Raw genomic sequence first — 21,623 nt, 5'->3', positions numbered from 1 at the left:
CTTGGTCGTGTAGCTCTCAGGGGAAAAAGACCAAAAAAAAAAAAAAATGTCAAGTTTGCAAGAGGAACATTTAAAGTTTTTTCTACCTTTTTTCCCCCTCTCCCCAAAATAAATAGGAATCAGTGTCGCCTCTACACAGTAATTAAACAAAACAGAAGATATATCTAACAGCTTATTTTTTTAAATATATATATGTATATATAAATAACCAAGACCTAATAATAACTTAAACACAAAAAACAGTCCTCACCCACCCGCTCCCACCCACCAGCCCCCTTTCAAAAAAAAAAAGGTTTATAAAAATATCTTGCAGTAATTTTAAAAGTTTACAGTAGCTTCGTGATTCACTTGCCCATAGCACTGACTCCTCGTCCGACTCAGATGAACGAAGTGCCAGTGGTATGCACATGCACACACATGGAAAAAAAACCAAAATTATCCTCTTTTCTTCTTCTTCTGTTTGTTGAAAAACCCAATAAATCAAATAAATACATAAATCAAAACCAGCAAATAAATAATAATACTGATATTGATGCAGCACGAGCGACACAACAATTGCATCCAAATGCATGGTGTGTTGGAGGATCCAGACGGTGGAAGAAGGTCCCAACACGGCAGTGTGGTAGGCAGGAGTTGAAGAGTGGGGAGGAAGATGAAGGAGGAGCAGCAGCAGCGGCAACGGCAGTTGGTGACAAGAGAGATTGTTCTCAGCTAGGCAGAATCCTTTCCCGCCCCTTTTGCTGCCATATGTTGCCTTTTCCCTAAGTTTGAATGTTTGTTTGTTTTTGTGTTTGTTCATTCCCCCAACCCCCACAAGAGGATTCCCTCCCTCTCCAGCAGGTCGAAAAGCAAAATGATAAGAGTATAAAAAACAAACACAATTAAAAAAAAAAAAGGAAAGGGTGGGCACAGGGAGGAAAAAGGAGTTGGAGAAAATCCCACAGTGAAACTCCCCGATATTGTCTTGGTTCGATGCTTAGCTTTTGCTCACTCCTTCGTGGTTTTGGCTGAGAGTGCTCCCTGGTTTCATGGTTACATTTCCCCTTGTTTCTTGCCCCCCTCCCCCTGCCAGTCTGAGTTCACCTGCACAGATGAATGTTGTCAAGGACAATGGTATCGCTCCAACATTTGCAACCTGCTTCCAGCCCAGGTTGTGCAATTCCATTACTGAGCAGATCTCCCTCGTGGAGCACCAAAAAGAAAAAGAGAAAAAGTTTGTGTTGAGGAGGTGTTTGGGAGGAGGTAGGGGAGAAACCCATTTCCTGGGGGTAGAAGGGGAGGCTGGGAACCTCAAACAGGACTGGTCCTTGGACAGTCTACATCGGTTTCCTTCCGTCAACAAGTGTCCGCAGAGCACAGAAGGTGAAGCCGTGGCTGACATGTTAACTTTTCGGGATAATTCCTGGTAGCAGAGCGGAAACAAGTGGTGTCGTCAGAAACAGAGAGAGCAAGAACAGAACAAGAAACAAAATAATAATTTAAAAAACCCAACAAAACATCAGGAGGGGAAAAAATAAAAATAATAATCAAAATACAGGGAGATATCAAAACAAAAAAACAAAACCAAAAAAGCCACAACCCAAGATCTGGTGAACTGGGTTTTGTCATCTGTGCTACCTTGTCTTTCTTTCTTTCTTTCTTTTTGTGTGTGTTTGTTTCTGAGATATATATTATATATCATATATAAATATATATATGTATATATATACAGTCATTCCTTCTTACAAAATTTGTCTATAGACAGTTTTGTACTGTTGTGGAAAGGTATATACATCCTTCTAGTTTAGAGGCTAGCTTGCTAAGGAATATTCTTTGATTCTTTCTCGCTTTTTGTTTTTTAAATTAATTTTTTTTAAATGTATTTATTTAAGGTTGGTCTTGTAAGCCGACTGATGAGACCATCTTTGCCTTGTCTTTGCCAGCGGGGTACTTATTGTCTCCTCTAGACCCATAGTCATTAGCATCGGAATCGCTCCGCTTGCTGTTTGCGCTATGCTTGGTTGGCGTGCCGGGGGGATGGCTCACCTGCCCGTTCTTCTCGTCTGAAAAAAGTTGTTTAATTACGTCAAAGAAGTTACTCAATGGGCTGCCTGGGTACACAAAACAGAAGAGACAAAAAAAAAAACACAGAGAGAAAGAGAAAGAGAGAGAGAGAGAGAGAACAAACAAACAAATGAACAATGGGGTTTTTAACAAGAAGAACGTGATGAGAGATCCAGAGCCACGTGCATGGGGGTCTGTCGAGGATGAAGATGATGAGCAGCAAGAGGAAGAGTGTTAGGATGGGACACCTCTGGCAGTGAAGAGGCTGGAAGCAAAATGTGCCAAGGAGGTGTCCTACTTGCATACCATGTGGTTGGGAGCAGAGATCCTACCTAGCAGGGGAACTCCATGGCTACGAGAGCCTGGCATGCAGCACCATGTTGTGGAAACAGCTATATGATTTGTTTGGAATTAGTTGGCAAGCCTATGAGCGGACTGTAACCCTCAGGAGATGCAGTTCCTGTATAACTGTATTGATAAAGGTAGGGCATTAATGAATGATCAACTTTGCCTTGCAGCCTTAGCAAATTCTGTGTTAGACATTATGTTTTTCTTCCTTCCCTTAGTTATGCTGACTGATCTCACCCTGAACGCCCACTCATCCACCTTCAGCCAGCCACCTGGCCTGGAACAAGTGTGCATTCCAGGGCAATATGAGCATTTGAGAAGTGAATAGGGCTGGAATACAAGGGAGCAAATCTCAGCTAGTATGTGTGAGGCTGTGATTCTGCAAGGTTCTGAGCACCTTCAATCCTTGTGGACAACAACGGGAGTTGAGAATGCTCAGCAGATTGCAGGACCAGGCTCCTGTGCACATGTGGTTTCTAGCCGGGATTTAACCTGGTGGGACCACAAAGCAAGAACTAGTATCTGCACTCCACCCTCTTGAAAACAGTCAATGAGCTTCACTATTATGGAGTTGGGAGCCAAAGGAATTGCAGGGTCATATGCTAATAGAAAACAGCATTAGGAAACTTTGATGAATTTAGCCACGAGATTGGGGCAAGCTCTGGCGCAGATTGGGTGCTGCACATCTGTCAGAACACAGCCTTTCATGTCACTGCAAAAATCTCTTTGGCGGCCATTTCCCCTTTTTATAACACCCTAGATATGTTTTATTATCATTGCTGTATGTTGCTCCAGTGTATGAAGTGTCATTGTCCCAGATCCACGTTGTACAATGGAACAACACTAAGGCCATGTCTATACCCCCTGAGCGACGTAGTTATACAGACCTAACCCCCCTGTGAAGACAGCGCTATATCAGCAGGAAAGCTTCTCTCTCATCAACAGAAGTTGGTCCAATAAAAGATATTACCTTACCCACGTTGTCACTCTAATTTTGGGATTACCTCACTTTACAAGGCACAAATATTATGTAAGGAGCCCTCATTTACCTGCATAACTATAGGCCTAATTTTGTCTGCTAAGTAGTATAGTGTTTAACTGAGTGCAGGTGCTGGTTCTGTGCACTGAACACAGCTGTCAAGTCCAAGCCACTATTAGCTGCTGGACAGATGTGGCCGGGGCGGCTCTACGTATTTTGCCGCCCCAAGCACGGCAGGCAGGCGGCTTTTGGCGGGGTGCCTGCGGGAGGTTCGCTGATCCTGCAGCTTTGGCATACCTGCCGCTGAATTGTCACTGAAGCAGCGGGACTGGCTGACCTCCTGCAGGCGCGCCGCCAAAGGCATCCTGACTGCAGCCCTCACAGGACTGGCAGGCTGCCCCTTATGGCTTGCTGCTCCAGGCATGCGCTTGGTGCGCTGCTGCCTGGAGCCACCCCTGGGTGTGACCTAGCTACCTGAATGAGTCTTAGAAATGGCCCACACCAAAACCTTGAACTCCAGCACCAACACCAAACACCTTCAGATTTGGGGGAAATTTGAAACCTGGATCCCAATTTTGTGGCACACACATTCTGGTTTGGATTCTGAAATCTCCCCAGAGTCCAGGGGGATGGAGGTTTTGGCTATAGGATTTTTACTGAGGCCCCTCTCTAAGGCTCAGTGAAGTTGTCCTAGCCAGATGGCGTGCGGGCACATACTCTGCTCAGACTCTTTTCTACTTCTAGCTGGTTACTCCCTTCCAATGGGAAAAACACGTGGGGGCAAGGGATGGGGGGCAGTCAGGGAATGCAAGTAACACTCAGCCTTGAATGCAGGACTGTGGCCAGGGTAAGTTCTTATGTGGCTTTGGACCCTCATCTTCATACACAAATGGAGTCAGCAGACAGAAAGAATGGAAGAGAGCACTAAAAAAAATGCTGGGTGGGGAGGGAAGGAGAGGGGAGTATTTCCAGTTATTCAGCTGAGCAGTTTATTCAACAGGCTTAGAAGGAAGGGGGAGGGCAGAATAAGCAGAGTTCTGTTGGGCTTGGGAAGGTTTAAGTTCTTTGCATAGACAGGTACAGAAGACAAAAGTCTAATTTGCAAGAATGGACCAATAAAACGTTAGTGTATTTTATATGTAAATGCTCTGCATTTGGTGAGTCCTGATACAGGATTTTTAATCCTCATATTAAAATATGCAACTCCCCCCCACTCCCATGCCCTTCTGGTTCTCAAGTGTCTGGAGATTTAATGGGCCAACAGTGTTTAATAGCCTACCTCCCCTTTGCCAATATCACTACTGAGTTTCTTATAATCAGCATTCTCAGCTAAAATTTTAATGGGAAGTGAGAAATCCTTAGGGATATTCAGAGAGAGCTACTGAAAAAAAAATAGACCATTTCACTAACCCTTTCTTTCCTTTGCCTTTTACAGTAGCTGAGCTTGCAATTAAATAGTTTCTCTCCATCCCCTCTTGTCCTGTTGGCAACCAAGAACTGATCCCAGGGCCAGGCAATATGGGCAACCGCAGCATCTATGGCATCCATATTCTTGCCTGCTAGGACACCCAGGGACTAATTTAGATAATGGTCCTGGTAAAGGGCACCCACACTGATACTTGCTGTATGGGGTGATAAATAAAGAAGGGTCAGGCATGTTGAGAACACCAAGATGGTGAGCGCTGGTTAACTGCCAGACCTGGTGGGTTTATACTGTCAGGAAAATGGGGCCTGAACCTGCAGCAGTTACTGGACCATCACTAGTTATGTTTAGAAGTCTCCTGCTATTAGTACGTGGTACAAGCAGTGGGATATATCACATCTGCCAATCCAGCTCAGGGTCTCGAAGGGTTAGTATAATATTTCTGAATGAGAAATAATGTCTCATGACGGGGGGCTTCTTTAACCTTGAGTACAAACTCTGGTGAATGCAGTACAAACACCAGAGGAAGGGCAGCACAGCAATGGGAGATTAGGTTTATATTAACTAGAAAGAGGAGACTGAGCGATGATATGATTGGGGCATGTGCATTTCTGAGCCAATTGGTAGGGGTGGATGTTGCAGAAAAAGAGAACTGGATAAATTCATGGTGGTTAAGTCCATTAATGGCTATTAGCCAGGATGGGTAAGGAATGGTGTCCCTAGCCTCTGTTTGTCAGAGGATGGAGATGGATGGCAGGAGAGAGATCACTTGATCATTGCCTGTTAGGTTCTCTTGCTCTGTGGCACCTGGCATTGGCCACTGTCAGTAGACAGGATATTGGGCTAGATGGACCTTTGGTCTGACTCAGTATGGCCATTCTTTTCTTATGTTCTTATGTAACTGTTGGAGAGGGGAGAAGGCTTGAAAACAAGTACTGAAGCTATGGAGGACATTGAAGGAGTGAAAGAGAAATATATTTATGCAGACGGTAATTCATGTGCAGCATAGACTCTGTCTAATACCGCAAGAGAAGCTGCAACTGTGAATGGACTGGGTGCAGCCAGCACTAAGAGGAAGAAACTGCAGACAGACACCAGACCAAGGAGGTGAAGAGACCTTGTCCAGACGGGCTGCATGGATCCTCTCTCAAGACCCCATTTGCCACTGCTAAGAAATCTGCTTGACATGGAGTTGTCACCAACGGGGCCACAAGCACCCTGGGCAAAGCCGACATGCTTCACGGAAGAAGAGCGGGTGGTTACACTAGAACAATGTGTCAGCTTTGACCTCATAAAGAACCTCACCTCCCCCTGCTGGAACTATCAGAAACAAAAAGGAGTTGGGAAGGATTTGGAGCAGCACCAGGAAAGGTTTGGAAGCTGCTACGGCTGCTACAAGCTTGTGGCTTCATAAAACCGTAAGAGAGATGAGGATTCAGTCCTGCATGGAGTGAAGCAAATGGCAAATTCCCATTGAATTCAATGGAAACTGGTCCTTTGAAAGCCATCTCTTTCAAATGTGTATGTTTTTAATACACTCATTCTTGTGGTGCGTAAGCACAAACAGCATCACATAAAGCAAATATTCCGTCAGTAAGACTGTCCTGTGTGCCTCCCTCAGGTAATGCTTGAAAGGATTTTGGTTCCCCACAGTGCTACCTTGGTTGTTCTGGGAAAATTAATGGGAAGAGGTGGGCCTTCCATTCCATTGGGAAGGTGGCGATCCCCACTGTTAACCTGACCTGTGTTCTTCCTGGCTTCCCTTGCTGTAGGTTGTCTCTCTGATCCATGTCCTTTCAGACTGCTTCCTGTGTGCCTCTGCTGCCAGTGTTTCCTTTCAGTACCTCAGCGGCAGTTATGGTTTCAGTGATCCATGTGGCAAAAATCCCACTCCCTGAACAAAAAGCATTGAGGCCCTCTCTGACAGGTGGTAACCCATTGCTCCTTAAAATAAACTCTTCTGTTCTGCTAAGCTCAAACTCTCTTTGTTCAGAGGAGGGTTACTTTTTGTTTGCTTGTTTGGTGCTGGCAGATTCCCTGCCTTTTCAAACCATATCAACCAAAACTATAGGACCTGCTCCAAGAGGATATCCAGTGAGAAGTCTAAATTCCTGGCATCATGTGGGCGGGAGAGTTAAGAGTGGCTTGTTTCTCCTCTCATAAATATTATTATTATTATTATTATTAGGTTAGCACCTAGGGGCCACAGTCAGGGATTAAAGCCCCATTGTGCTAGGCGCTATGGAGATACATAACAACCACAGTCAGGGATTAAAGCCCCATTGTGCTAAGTGCTGTAGAGATACATAGCAAAGAGACAGTCTCTGCCCCAAAGAGCTCACAATTTAATAAAGCAAGGCATCAGGGGACAAGTGTTTTCTCTCAGTTGTATGGATGTCTGAGGCTTCCCGCTGTGTGAGAGGAAGATGACACAGGGCCCTGCCTTTATCTTTTCTGCCCTGCTAGAGGCCAACATATAAGAATAAGTGGAAATTATCCACATTTTTCCCCCTGGGCTTTTTCTATTCCATTTGGATCAACAAGTGAATGGGGAAGAGGCAAAAATCTTAAGGTTGCTACTTTTGAATATGTAGCAAATACAACATCACAGAAGGCATGCGGCTGACAATTTCCTAGATTTTTAGATGGTGTCAATGACCATCAAAGCCATTCCCCTTTTATTACTGCTCTGACAAATCATCTGTTTGGGCAACTTTCTGTATTTCATTTCCATTTAGTGCCCCTGAAAGGAATTAGCCTATTTGGTCGCCATGTGCTAGGCAGATCCACCAACAAATGGAGCTGGATTGACAATCCAGGAGACTGATGTTTCCACAGAAGCACTCCAACTTTTCCAACAATATATCTGGCCTGGAAGGACTCCTTTTAGAGGTTTCCATGGCTCATTCAGTCCTTGGCCTCTGCTGACACTGCTGATGATGGCGCCAGTTGAAGGCAGCATTTGCGGACTGGACACCTATTTGCTAAGGACTTCACTGAGACTATCACACACTATTTGTGTAGGTCTCCAAACCACCATCTGATGATGGTGACTTTCAGTCACCACCAACCTGGGCAGGATTTGAACCAGTAAACTAGAATGCTCCACAGCCCATTCTCCTGCCCAGTCCCCTAAATCATACAGTCTGCACTGCAAGAGGGAAGTTTACAATTTGCAACTGGCCATATGTATTTGGGTGGCAATTTCTGCCCTTTTCTTGCACACATTTTCCGTCTCTGGACTCTCTTGCATCTTGCTTTTCTGCTACATTTCAGGAACATTTTGTACTCCAGAGACATGCATCAGTCATTGCAAACACAAATCACTACCAAGAGCTAGCACCGGCCAAATCACTACTGCCACACAACATTACAGTGAAACCGGTGGAAGGAGTTGTGTGTGCATTTGAACAGCTGCTTGCAATGCAGAGAGCATGCCAGGAGAAGGTGGGGGGCAGGGGCCTAAGCTTTTGATGTTGAAAGATGCCCTCTTTGCAAATGGTTTGGCCTTCAAACACAGGAAATTCATCACAGGGAGTTCTTTCAATGAAAGGTTTCCTTTCTTTCTTAAAGCTATGGCCATGGCCAGCATCATGGGCATTGCCACTGTCCATTGTCTTAAAGGCCTTTGCTTCCCAATCCCCATTTTCTGTTCATATATGATGCTCCCAGTGCCAGAACGATATTGGCACCTAAGAACAGGATTCGCCCCTTCCTATCAGATAGCCAACTGTGAACTCACAAGTTCCAAGTTCCCTGAACTGTCCCCAAGGTGGCACTGGTGAAAATTTCATTCCTTGCCTCTTGCCTCGCATCTCCTGTTTCCTGCGACATAAGCTCAACAACACTGTGTTTCATTTAAAAGGAAAGCCACTCCTGTTTAGCACAGCACTGTCACTTTCACATGGGACCTTCAGAGGCACTGACTGACATAAATAAAAGTGCAGATTGTGTGGCAATATTCCTAATCAAAAGAGACATTTCTGAGTTTCTGCAGGCAGACATATTGCTGTACTGAGAGAGGAAGACATCCAGTGCTGGAGACTTGAAAGCCTGGCCCCAGGTGTCACAATAGGAGCTGCTGGATGATCAGCTCTTTGGAAAATCTGGCCCCAGTTGTGGGTGTTGAGCACTTGGAAATCTGGCCCTGAGCTCTTTGGAAACTCTGGCCTGTAGTGTTTCTTGTGATAGTTAAATCCTGATTGGATTATGATCTTTTAGGACAGACTTCTCCCCTAGATCCATTCCCCCATGGCTGGGGTCACAATTTGCATCAATATCAATCCGATTGCATCAATTATATAGGTAATGGCTGAGAGCCAGCAGGATACTGAGAAATGTCAGATTTAAACAAAAACCTGAATGTTCCCTTCTGTACTGCTCACAGCATGAACATGGTGAGCCATGCCTTCCACTATGGGAGAGCTGCACACATTTGGTGCCTCTCTGTCCCTTCCCTTCAGGGGGGTGGAGGGCAGAGCAAATGGCAGGGGGCTTCCATAAGGAACAGAACGACTCTGTTCAATGCCTACAGGGTCAGGGTCATTGTAAGGGAGCTGCAGCTCAGGATACTCTCTGCCACTGCACTCCTGGTTACAGGTAACAGTGAGGGGCTCCACATCAGCTATCACAAAGTTGCCCACTTCAGTTGGAGCCTAATGACAGTCTAACCAAGTTTAAACCACACAGCCCCTCAGGATGGTGCTCTCTGACCACTGACACTTGTACACAGCTCAAGTCATCTCACTAGCAGATAGAAAGAGGAGCCTTTCCTACAGTACAATCACTCACTGTGCATAGAGATACCCTGGGTGCTGAGTTTGAGGTCACATGATTCCTCATTCTGAGTAGGAAGCTCTGACCAGCTCTACAAGAAACAAATAAGCAAGAGATAAAAGTGAGCCTGGGATGGGGGAATGATGTGAACAGTAGCTGGACGCTGCTGTGCTTCTACTGAGGTTATGGAATTTCTGTAAAGGTCACTGACAAACGAAGGACTCCAGGATGATTCATGTTTAACTCTTGGTGACAGAGCGCACAGTTTCACAGTACAAGTACTCAATGTAAGATGTATTAGAGTTGACATGAAAACTCCTGAACAGCCTGGTGCCAAAGAAGTTAGATTACGAGCGCTTTGGGGCAGGTATATCTCTTGCTATATTTTTGCATGGTGCCTAGCACAATAGAGTGCTGGTCTGATTTGGGCCTTTAGCTGATTCTGTAATACAGATAATAAATAATGATCCTTTCTTCGTTGCCTCACAATCCACGGCCGTGGAACTGTTCATGATATAGTCTTAGGGCTTCACTATGGAGTCATGAGACATAAAGAGAAAATGAGCGAAGACTGCCTTCCCTAGAGTGAGATAACCAGCAGCAAAAAGATCCAGTATGGGGATCAGAAAGTTCACACGGTGAATGGCAAGCACTTCACATAAACCGAGGCAGGAATGGAAAATCAAGTTTTAGAATCAGAGGGACATTTCTGAGCCTCCTGCCAGCAGACAACATCGTGCTGAAAGGTGATCATTTGTGACTCCAACAAAATTGGAAATGGAGTAGAGGAGGCACCTTCGGAGACCAAAACCAGTTTCACAGTCAGCTTTAGTAATGATGCAACATCAGAATAAAAACTTGACTTATGGTCCGATAGTTAAAGTGAGGTTCTACTCTGATGCTGAAATGATCTGGTGCATTTCTATGTTCATTGTGCTTCAGTGGCTCCAGATCAAATCTGTTTAGTTTACAAATATAAAGATATATATTTTTTATAACCTTCCATACCTGAGCCCAGGCTCTTTCCAGGTTGTACATGATCATGAGTAAAATCAAAACAAAATGGGTTCTGCAGGCCAAATTAGACCCTGAGTATCATCCGTGAAACCCCTTTTTCTCCAATGGAATGGGCAGTTGTAACAGGCTGGAACTTGGTAAAAAATTTTGTCATCAATCCACCACAAGGAACAGAATCCAGTTCCTTTTGCAGCTGTATTGGCTCTTCCTGGCTTAACAAGTATAAATATGAAGTATAAGTTCGAGCATGAAGCTTATTTTTGTCACTGAAGCAAGCACATTTGACTCTGAATACACAGAAGGAACAGATTTGTCAAGTTAGGTGCTATTTTTCAGATTACAACTTGAAGGTTTTAACTTTTACACGGTAATTTTATTTTTTTATTACACCAGTATTAATTCACAACAGAAACTGTATTATTCTTTGATTTGAGAAATTCACCTTTTCCATAAATCAATGGTTCAAAATAAAAAGAAAACTTTTAGCTCATAAGGATATTGACCGTATTATAAGTCAAAATATTTCCTTTTTCCTACAATGAAATATCACAGCGAGCTGATGGCTGTTTTCTAGGATAAATATTTAGGACAGAGATAGCAGCATTTGTATCATTATCAGACATGCAGCCCCCATGGCAAGCTTCTGCTTACTCACTGCTATGAACAGTGATAACTCTCTTTTTTAGTGCCAGTCACTATATACAAAGCCACCTTTCAGCCCAATGGTCACTGACATCAGGAGGCCAGGAAGCAGTTAAAGGGGTAACATCAGGGATGAATTTGTCCCAGTCACACCAGTTAATAGTTTATAGATGATGCAAAGTGTTTCTCATTCTCACAAGAGCTTTCGGATTCGTGAGCTGGGGGAAAAAAGAGTCTAATTTGCTTTTAGTGTCCCAGGGCTGGCAGACCCAGTTCCAGAAGTGACCCCTGGGAGATATTTCTCAGGCTGGAGTATGGTGCTTGGGTCTGCACACTGTTACTTATTTGTTATGACACCTCTAGTGGCTAGCTTGTGAACCATCATTTCAGCCTCACAGAAAGCTGCTTGTCCTTCCTCAAAGCCACAGCGAAGAGTTTGCCTCTGGTGGGTCAAATTCTGGAATGACACTGCATTTACATATGAAGGTAGAATTTGGCACAACATATGTTATTGCTATTCTGTGTGTAAGTGTGTGTGACACATAGACAGTGGCTCCATTAAGCCACACAAATCCTATTATTGCACAGGTGGATTTGCCCATGTACTTCCTCTGTTCCATTACCTACAAAATGCTTTCTTTCACTGGCCTTTCCTCCATTCTCCCTTCCCCTTGCTAGTACAGAAGCTGACACTGTGACAGCTGGTGGGCGTGGCTGGGCAGAAGATGAACAGCAATAGACACACTGTTTAGAGAGTGCAGAGCACCGATTGGTTTTCTGTGTAGTTCAATTAACTTTCAAGAAATCAGTGGAATCTGAATTTCAGTATTTTTGTATGAAGTTACTGCCGGTTCCAGGCAACTAACTGCAGCTTGAGGGAGAGAAGAGATTTGCTGTTTGATGCTTTCATGGAGAGGCTGGCGATCTGCCTAGGACAGAAATGAGCTTCCAGGAGGAGACTGGGAACAACATAACCCAGGAACTGAAATAATAAATCAAAATGAACCCCCTTCAGAGAAACAGAGAAACTCCTTCCAGCGAAACTGTAATTTAATGGAAAGAGATCATATGGATAAAAGGTAACAGACAAATTCTGCTCTCAACTACACTTCTGTAAATCCTATATTTCTTCCATTGTAACACCCAGAGCAACTTCACTGAAGCTAAAGAAGTTACTTGGCTATATTTGACTCAGTGAGGTGATCCTAAACAGGCTTGGACTTCAGGTTCAGATAAGCATCTGAATGTTTCAGGCCTGCCATCCTGGACTGTACATCTAAAGAAAAGAGGCTCTCTTGTGTCATTTCAGGGCTTCCTGTTTCTCTTCAAGCCAGAAGTACCAAGAGAAAAACCTCTCTCAGTGTATTTGGGCATTTCCACTTCTGCTCTCACCAGGAGGGGCAAATGCACAGGAAAAAAGGAAAAATCTATGTGTGTGTGTGTGTGTGTGTGTGTGTGTTTAAATTTAAATGAAATGTGTGGAACCTCGAGCAAGGTCAAATGCAAGTTTTGGGGGAAACAAGTTAATCCATCCTTAGTAAAAAGCCTAAACTATGGTTGGTCCCAGAGGGACAATATCAATCCTCAAAGTAAGACTGGAGCTATGCTGATTTACACCAGCTCAGGCTCTGGCCCATAATGTGAGATCTGTCTTATGCAGTGGACTTCCAGGAGAAAGAGGGGATTACTCCAAACACACATGGGGGAGTGGAGGAGGGAATGATGAGGAGAGGAATTAAAGTAGTATTCTCTTTCCGTTGCAAGAGACACTAGGAGGCAGCAACTCAAAAGCAGGGATTGTGGTGCACAGCCTCACCCACAGAAAGGCGACTTTAAAGTAAAGTCTGAATCAAAGGCAAAAAAGCAAAAATGCCAGCGGGCATGGATTAGAGTGAGGGGAGAAACTCACAAGTGAACAACGCACACTTGTGCAGTGCAGGGTGAAACTGTGATGGGCCCTGTGTGTAGGGGTATGGATGGGGAGGAACAGGAATAGGTGTGCATATGTACAGAAGCTACGTGAGAGGTATAGGGAGTTGTCAGGGGGTGGGCAGATGTGCAAAAGGAGTGGGAGGAGAAGGAGTGATTCAGCAGGGGTTAGGGGAGGGATAGAAGGCAGAAGGGAAGTTCTTACCACATTTGGAAAGTCTGCCAGTCATCAACTCCACACAGTTAGTGGTGTCTGGATCACAGAATGGAAAGAGGAGGGAAGGATGGAAAAACATATAAAAAAAAAAAAACGTTTCCATACCTCTGTGCACAAAGCAGTCACTTAGCCCATTATCTCCTGGAGCAGGAAACACACAAAGCTAGGACTTTACACAACCCATAACCCAGGCCAAACTATGCCCTCTTTTATGCCAGCGGAGCCCCTGGGGTGTCACTGAGAGCACAATCTGCCCCCCATTTCCATCCACTCTCTTATCTGAGTTACAGATGTTTAAAACAAACAAATAATGTTCTGCAACTACATCAACAAATTAAAAATCTTGAAACATATTGTTTCACCTGCCCAGCCACAAAACTGGCCCTACAAAATCAAGATGGTGTCTAAGCAGCTGATCTGTGCACCACCACTATGTTGGCAGCCCATCATGGTACAAGCATGTTATTTTGTATGTGATCGAGGTGTCAGCCACTCTCCTCCGGCATCCATCCCTCTCACAAAATCACCTCATATTCTCCAAAGGATACTCAGTCATAAACATAAGTCTGCCTCCCTTACTCAGACGGAGTCGTCCCTTATTCCTATGGATTTTAATGGGACTGCTCACAGATTAAGATTCTGTTTATCGTAAAAGGATGGTGGAATCTGCCTGTTAATTGCTTTATGTACGTTTTCTATCAAAATTGCCTATAGATCCCATCACCACAGCAGCTAAGTGCTTCTAAACCAAATCCAGGAAACTAGGGTGCAGAAGGTAGAGTAAATGTAAGTGTTAATGCAGAAAGACCAGCCAGGTTGCATGTGACCATGTGGAACTCCTCTCCAGTCTGTTAGTATTCTGGATTCCCCAGCATTTGGGGACCATGCTCAGAACCCAGGAGATGGCTTCAGAAGGCTGGGCAATCCTGAGCGCCTACTGTCTGCCAAGCAGCTAGATGATTTCTAATGCACTTAATTCAGTTTAAGTTCTCTTCTTGCTCTGACTCTCTACCAGCACTTAGATACCAAAGTGATCGGTTTCCTGATGCCAGCCAAGATGGGGGCAGGCCTGGATAATCTGTCAGCTCCCCATTCCCCAGAATCCTGAGAAAAGTAATTAAAAAAGAATGTAGAGGACACCATGTGCCTGAATAAGATGTTCCCCTGATGTTAATCAAGGTGGGGAGATCACAATGGGTGTTTTCTAGAGACCGTGGAAACGGGAGAGCATTTTGGGTCCATTGGCACTTGTTGGAGCAGCAGAGAAGAACTTCCAGAGATTAGAGTATGGCTGGCAGAGGCGTCAGAGAAATAATACCCACCATGCATGGGGGGCTCCTGAAAAAGGGTTAGGATTGGGGACGAGGGAAAAAAGGAAGGGCTCACGGAGTGGAGGAAAAATAGAGTGTATGAGAGGGGGAGTGGGCAGGGATTGTGATGGAGACCTAGGGCATAGGGGTGGTGGTGGTGGGGCTCAAGGGAAGGGAGTATCGGACAAAGAGAAGGGGATCAGGCACGTGAGGGGGCCCAGGAGGTTTAATTGTCCGTTAGGGTCCTTGGCCATCCTGCCCTTGACAGGGCAAGGGTAGGAGTTAGATATATTCCTATGTATGTGCTGCACAAACCATGTTCCTCACTGAAATGACATAACAAAATTTAGAATTTACTAGGTGAGTTTGCAGACTGTTTGGCTAGAACTTCCTCAGCTGCCACAAACTGTGCCCAAGGCTTCCAATAGCAGATACCTCCAACCACAATATCCAGCTCTGCCTGCATTGCCTGCTCTTGTTCTGAGGGACACCTCTGACCCCAGAGAGGATTGGGGTGAGGGGTATTTGCCAGATATGTGCCTGTTTTACTATGTGAGTTACAAAGGTTTTCTTTTTAATGATATTTTATACCCTTTGGATATTAAATAATATTACAAACCAGTGATGGGACTGAGCCCTAGAATCTGGAGTCAGATTGCCAACTCCCAGGTTTTGATTCAGGCCCATCTCTATTACAATCGTCACAAAATTGCATCATATAATCAAACTATGGCACTCACATGACCCCCCACAGAGCAGGGACAGACCCCACCTGTGTTCTCTGGTTGAAGTAATGTCACCAACACAATTGCATGCTGGGAGATTACTCAGGACCAGTGATCCAAATGAGGCTGGAGAAGGATAACCTTTAGGATTTCTGTGCCATAGTGTTCTACCTATTCAAAGTGCCATACAAATGTTAATCCTTACAACAGCCCTGGGAGGTAGTTTAATTTTATTATCCCCATTCTATCTATGAGGAAACTGAGGCACACAGGGCATAATTTTTTCCCTGGAATAAATCAACTGACCAATGGATTTACATTAGGGATGAATTTGGCTCTGAGTTCTTAAGGGATGTTGCAGGACCTCAGAAAAAATGGTTTTATATTAGCTGAGCAGGATCCATCTTCCGTTTAACTGCCCTGAAAGTCAGTGGAATAATACCCAGGATGAATATGCCTCACAGGCCTTGATCCAAAGCCCAATGATATCCATGGAAAAGTTCCCACTGATTTCAGCTGGTATTAGATCAGGCCTCTGATGTGTAATGGTATATTCCCCTTCTTCTTAGCCGTTGGAAGAATTCACCACCTATTGCAAAAGCTCAGGGAATTTAGCCAATGATTAGCAGATCCAGTCCTTTAAAGAACTGAAAACTAATTCTTAAATGGGAATGTCCATGCTTTTAAGTGCTGATCCAACTCCCACTGACTTCAGGACTTCCAAGGAATTGGACTGGACCCTCAGCTGCCGACACTCCACACACAAAGGGGCATATTTGGGTAATGCTTTTGGGGGTTAGATCCTGGGGGGTTTCTCCAGTGAAATGGATATTTCCATGCCTTTGTGGATTTGGCCCAAAAACTTAATATTACTTTCAATGGATATTTTGTGCAAATACTGCTTATTTTTTAAAAGTCATTTGTGGTCAGTTATTATAGATGGTTTTGCAATCTGATTTAGATCCATCTAATTGTTTAATTGCTGTAAATACATTAATTGAGTAATTCGAATGCAAGAAGACAAATACACACACACACACACACACACACACACAAAATGTAACATGGCCTTGTGGAGGCAATTTGAACTTTAGTATCTTAGGCATTATATAATATTTTTGTTTCAAAAATATTAATTGCAGGTTATAGACCTGTATGTGATAGATAGGGAAAAATGCAAAAACTCTTGGAATTACAGGAGCATGGAAAAATATCTGGAGGGCAAAAACAAATAGCTCATTTTGTTTCTTGAAAATGTTCATCCAAAACTATAGTACCTGCATTTCTATATGTTGTATAGTACCTGTAATTGCATAGGAAACCATATTTGGTTCTGATACCTGTCTCATACATTATCAGGTGTTTTTTTTAAAAGAACACCACACAGATGCATTCTGGAAACTGTAGTTCAGAGGACATCAGTTAAACACTGAGTGGTTAAAAATCCTTTCCCTGTCTCCCTTATAAAAACCGTTTGAATAGTTTCAGTCATTTCTATCATACTGTAATGTTTGTCCTAATAAATATTCTAGATGATAAAAGTTTAACCTAAAAATAGCATTTTTATCCATAGAACGTTCAACGAAAACCAACCCAGCAAACTGTCCACAGCTGGTTTTCTGTCCATGGATAATAATCCAGAACCCGATGCCTGAACGATTCAGATCTTTTGTGTGGGAAATGAGGCCGAATTCCAAGTGTCTTCAGCTATCTGAGAAGTGTGGGTATGTCATGTAACTGCACTTCTTAAAGCGTACAATAGATGTTAACTAAAAAATAATATCTGTGCTGGTGATCTTGGGTATTCCTTACACCACAGAGACTCCTGCAGCCAATCAGATTTCTGATTTAACAAAGACCGTGTTATAAATCAAATCCAGTGTGTTTAATGAGGATATGGATAAACTGGTTTGCATCAAAATTCAGAGCAGATTAATCCAGAGCAGCAGTTCTGGATTAATCTTACTTTTTGTTATTATTATTTTGATGAAGTTCTCTTAACTCTTCTCTCACTCTTTCCTTTTTCCTTTACATTCTCATATGTTTCTGCACTTCCTATATTTGCCTGCAAAAAAAGTCCGGTTTCCTGGTATTTCTGATTTCTGTTAATCCAGGAAACATCAGCAAGAGACTGTGAGATTTCCAGATCAAGGACCTGATCCTACCAAATGCTGACCATCTCCTGCAAGGTGCCAAGTGCCCTTGATTGCCATTAGCTTGCTCAGCTCCAAAGCAGTTCAAGTATGTTTCCCAACTTTTGGGTGCTTGTCTGAAGTATATTGTTCTCTCATCAAGGATCTGAATGCTTGAATTTCATTCTTATGGTTTAGATCTTCACCAGAACCCCGTTGGTGGAATTACTTCCTTGTAAATTCCTCAATTGTTATTTACTCAGTCTTTCTAGACTGATGATGAGAATCTGCAATTCCTTTTTCACATTTGGATGTTGCAAGTTTCATATCCATCTTCCTAGGTAATTTTTCAGTTTGTTACAGCTCCTGGGCAAAATGTGAGTGCACAGCTATAAAAGCCTATAAACTAATAAAGCTATTTCAGTCAGGTAAGCATAATTTATTCTGCACAGTACATATATCGGTACAACCAGAGACTGCATATGTATATGCTGGATATAAGTACAGGGATATGGCAGAAGCATCCACACAGGCTTTATTTTGAGGTTGTGTGTGTGTGTGTAGGCATCTATTTGGTCGTTAACTCTGATGTTGGGCGCTGGAATTTTCAGCTGCCACACTGAGACACTCTGAAATCATCAGTTACCAATGAGTTAAAAACTGATATAAAGTAGAAAAAAGTAAACAAAGAAGCAGCAAGTCTACTGCAGAGATGCAATGCCGTTTGCCCAGAAAATGGGACAAAAGGGTGTGTGGATAACTCCCGTCTCCAGGAACAAGCTAAGGAAGGAAAGTCAATGCTAATGAGGGGAAAACTGATGCACAGTGAAATGATCACTGTTAGTTCTCCACTTACCACCTGTATTTATTATTCCTTTGTAAGAATGCATCAGAGGAAAGTAAGAATTGAAAAAATTATCTAAGTTATGTCTGTACTTTAGCAGAGATTGTACTGGACCGTTTGAGTATGGAAGGTGGAGCAGTGTGTGGAGTGGGATCAAGGCTGATGCCCATGGAGATGGTATTCTTCTCTCTTGAACCAAGAGAGAGTGGTCCTTCCAGGGCAGGGCAGAGCATAATGGATTTATTGCTGTTGCTGTTGTCCCAGCAATATACAGGCATAAATTCCTGGCACTGCCTGGGGGAGCGTGTTGGACTGACATTGGTCAGTTGGACTCTGTTTCTGATGTTGAATGGATTTTTACTATATTAATTTAATTTCTACTATAGACTTCATTCATCTATGTATTTAATTTGTGGTGTGTGTGTATTTTCTTTCTTCAGAGTTGCTGAGAGGGAATAAACAAAGTGAGTCCCAAGAAGCAGAATGAGGGTATGAAGGGAGGATACTACCTGTGGAGTGAGACCATAGAGTGCAGAGGTGTGACACAGAAACACACCCACTTATACCAGAGAGAGACACACGCACACTGCAACATCTACAAATGCTAATATGAGCTCAGGGAAATGAAAGACAGAGAAAGGTGAGTCCTGTTCTGAAACCCAGGCCAGCTGGTTTAGTGGGCTGGCATGTCACTTAGTGGATCAAAGAGGGTCAGGAGAGAGAATAAACATCAGCACCATGAGCTTACAAGTCCTCACTGACGCTGATGGAATTGGAGACACCTTCAGTGATGGGTAATCCTGCTCTAAAATAAAGCTGTTGTAACTGATCCTCCTACACCTCTCTCACTTTATACATTTTTGTTCCAATGGCCCCACCTATAAAGGCATCTGACCTGGATGTCAGGGGACATGGCTTCATAGTTGGTAGGTGTGTGGCAGCAAGCTGAGCTGCACTATACTCCACCAGTCACATTGTTTTCAATGGGACTACCAGTGAAGTAAGGTGCTATCCAACATGCAATAAAACTGCTGGAATGATCAGGGCTGGTAGGGAGACAGGCATAGCTAACTGAACCACCGCACCAGGCTACAGAGGCCAAGCGCAATGGATCTCATTAACCTGGTAACAGGAGCAGCACTGGGGACAAATTCCTGCGGCAGGAGAGGCTGACAATGCCCAGTATGGGGTGTTAATAATGTTCAGGCTGACCCTCTAGTGACCAGCACCCCAGCAGCATGAGACCAGCAGCCCTGTCTTGCTGGCCTCTATCATTAGACTTAAAGCTTCTTCGAAGCCATGGGAGAGGAAGGTAACTGTTTTGTTTCCTGGAGGTGAGGGATGAGCGAGCTCTGTCTCACTCTCTCCTCCTCAGTCATGTCCTCCCCTTGATACTCCCTAAGACGCCTCCTGTGGCAAACCATCCTTTTGAATGAGCAAGGCTGGGCATAGCTCCCTGAAGATCTGCTGGGTAACACTCCTCTGGCTGAGCACTCTGCCTCCACAGCATCTCCAAGCCCTGTGGACAGGCATTCTGAACACAATTGCCCATGTCCTTTGCAGGCTTTGGGAAGAGAGGAAGGAGGCAGAATTATCTTTGCTTTCCACGGTAGGTTCTGGGAAGTGACTTTATGACGGACAGGGAGCTGCAGACAGGGGAGTTTGAGAGGGAGAGCAAGAGATCCCACTGCAAAACAGGCTCCCAGGTGAGAGTACTAGCTGTTGGTGTGAGTGAGTGTGCTTGACTATTTGAATTTTAATTGTGATTCTGATTTCAGGTGACTTCAGTTTCAGTTAAAGCCGCTGTGGCAGTTGGAGCTGAGGTCCTGACTTTGTTCCTTTGCTTGTTCCCTTGATTGCCTTTGATTAGCCTTCCCCAGTGTGACTCATGAGGGGGAGGGACTGACCTAGGCAAGCAGGCTTTAAAAGCCAGAGGCAGAGTGACCAGGGGAGCAGAGTGGACAGGGGAGTTTGAGAGGGAGTTTGACAGAGGGAAGCTTAATGATGGTTAGGAAGACCCACAACACCTGTGCCAGCACTGCTTCTGTCTCCTCCACCTGTGTTTGTAGCCAGACAGAGCACCTGAGCATGGATGCTTCTACTCAGATCCTCATGTGCTTTTGCAGGGACTGTAACTTGCAATTTCCACTTACTGATATCCAGGCTGGGGGGAGGGGGGGCATCCAATGTGAAAGGTGCCTACTGGTGGAATCTCTCAGGCAGCAGGTGGGAGAGCTACAGGAGGAGGTGAGTCGGGGCATAGATTGAGGAGCATCCGAGTCCACGAGCGGCATTCTGGAACAATGTCCATATGGAACAGCTGAGGTGCGTGTCCCAGTTACAACAGGACGCTACAGCCAAACCCTCGGTGGATGGAGGAGAGGCCTTCAGGTGGGTGGACAACTGCAGGCTTGGTCTACGCGGCAAGCAACCAGGCTCCACCCCTGCTCCGAACCACTCACTGTGGTAATAGGTAACCGTATGCTCATCTTGTACAGAGGAGAAAGTGAATCACCCCCTACGTAAGGAGGAAGAGCTCAATCCGTAAAGCTGGAGGTTCTGCCACACTGTGAAGAGAAATGATAGGTAGTTGTCGGGAAACTCTCTGCTCAGGGGACGGAGTGGCCAATCTGTGCCCTGAACATTTCATCGCGGAGGTTACTGCCTGCCAGGGCCCATACCAGATTGTACAAGAGGCAATGTCAGGAAGGATTATCCACCCTTCTGATACTAACCCATGCTACATACCATGGTACAAAAGAAGCATGGAGGTTGGAACGAGCAGAGATCAAAATGATCACTGGCTCTTCGGAGAAGGTGAAAGGAGTTTGAGAGGCATAGTGTGTATTCTCTCAATCTCCTGTCAAAGGTATGGGCTGACAAGACAGATGCATCTATGGAGGGATGCTGCTGCGAAAGGGTGTACACCAGGAGGAGCTTGGGCTTCCTGACCATGGATGGCTATTCGAAGAAAGACGCCTAGCAGAAGAGATGGCGTTACTTCGAGGAGGGGAAAACCTCTATGTGCACAACGAGACTGTGTAACCTAGTGAGGCCCTTAATCTAGGTCTCGATGGACAGTGGAGCAAGAAGCCCACACGTAAGTGAGGGAAACATGAGACCGTGGGAGATGGGTCGAAACAAGAGAAGCTGGCTGTATGGCAGAAGAAAGGAAGGTCAGGCAAACTGGGCGAAGACAAACCAGTATCTGAGAGGCCTACAAAGTGAGAAGTAGGTA

The 21,623-nt window shown here is 44.5% G+C and overlaps 1 protein-coding gene across 6 annotated transcripts in view; it reads right to left on the bottom strand.

Annotated features, from left to right (window-relative positions):
* Positions 1-278: 278 nt before the first annotated feature.
* BRSK2 (BR serine/threonine kinase 2) overlaps positions 279-21,623 on the bottom strand; it is a 495,363-nt gene continuing 474,018 nt past the window's right edge. For 2 of the 6 annotated variants that reach the window (XM_075065085.1, XM_075065086.1), the window contains 3 exons: positions 13,363-13,410; positions 2,026-2,042; positions 279-1,402 (listed from right to left, as the gene is read on the bottom strand). In XM_075065085.1, the coding sequence (XP_074921186.1) occupies positions 977-1,402; positions 2,026-2,042; positions 13,363-13,410 (491 nt within the window). In that variant the 3' untranslated portion in view covers positions 279-976. Of the gene's footprint in view, positions 2,091-13,362; positions 13,411-21,623 lie in introns of all 6 variants that reach the window. The other 4 variants (XM_075065089.1, XM_075065090.1, XM_075065087.1 and 1 more) reach the window with 3 other exon arrangements.

The sequence above is a fragment of the Chelonoidis abingdonii genome, chromosome 4, assembly GCF_003597395.2.
Source record: "Chelonoidis abingdonii isolate Lonesome George chromosome 4, CheloAbing_2.0, whole genome shotgun sequence".
In the NCBI taxonomy this organism is placed as follows: domain Eukaryota; kingdom Metazoa; phylum Chordata; order Testudines; family Testudinidae; genus Chelonoidis; species Chelonoidis abingdonii.
The sequence above is the reverse complement of the archived record's forward strand: the minus strand, read 5'-3'. Positions and strand labels throughout refer to the sequence as shown.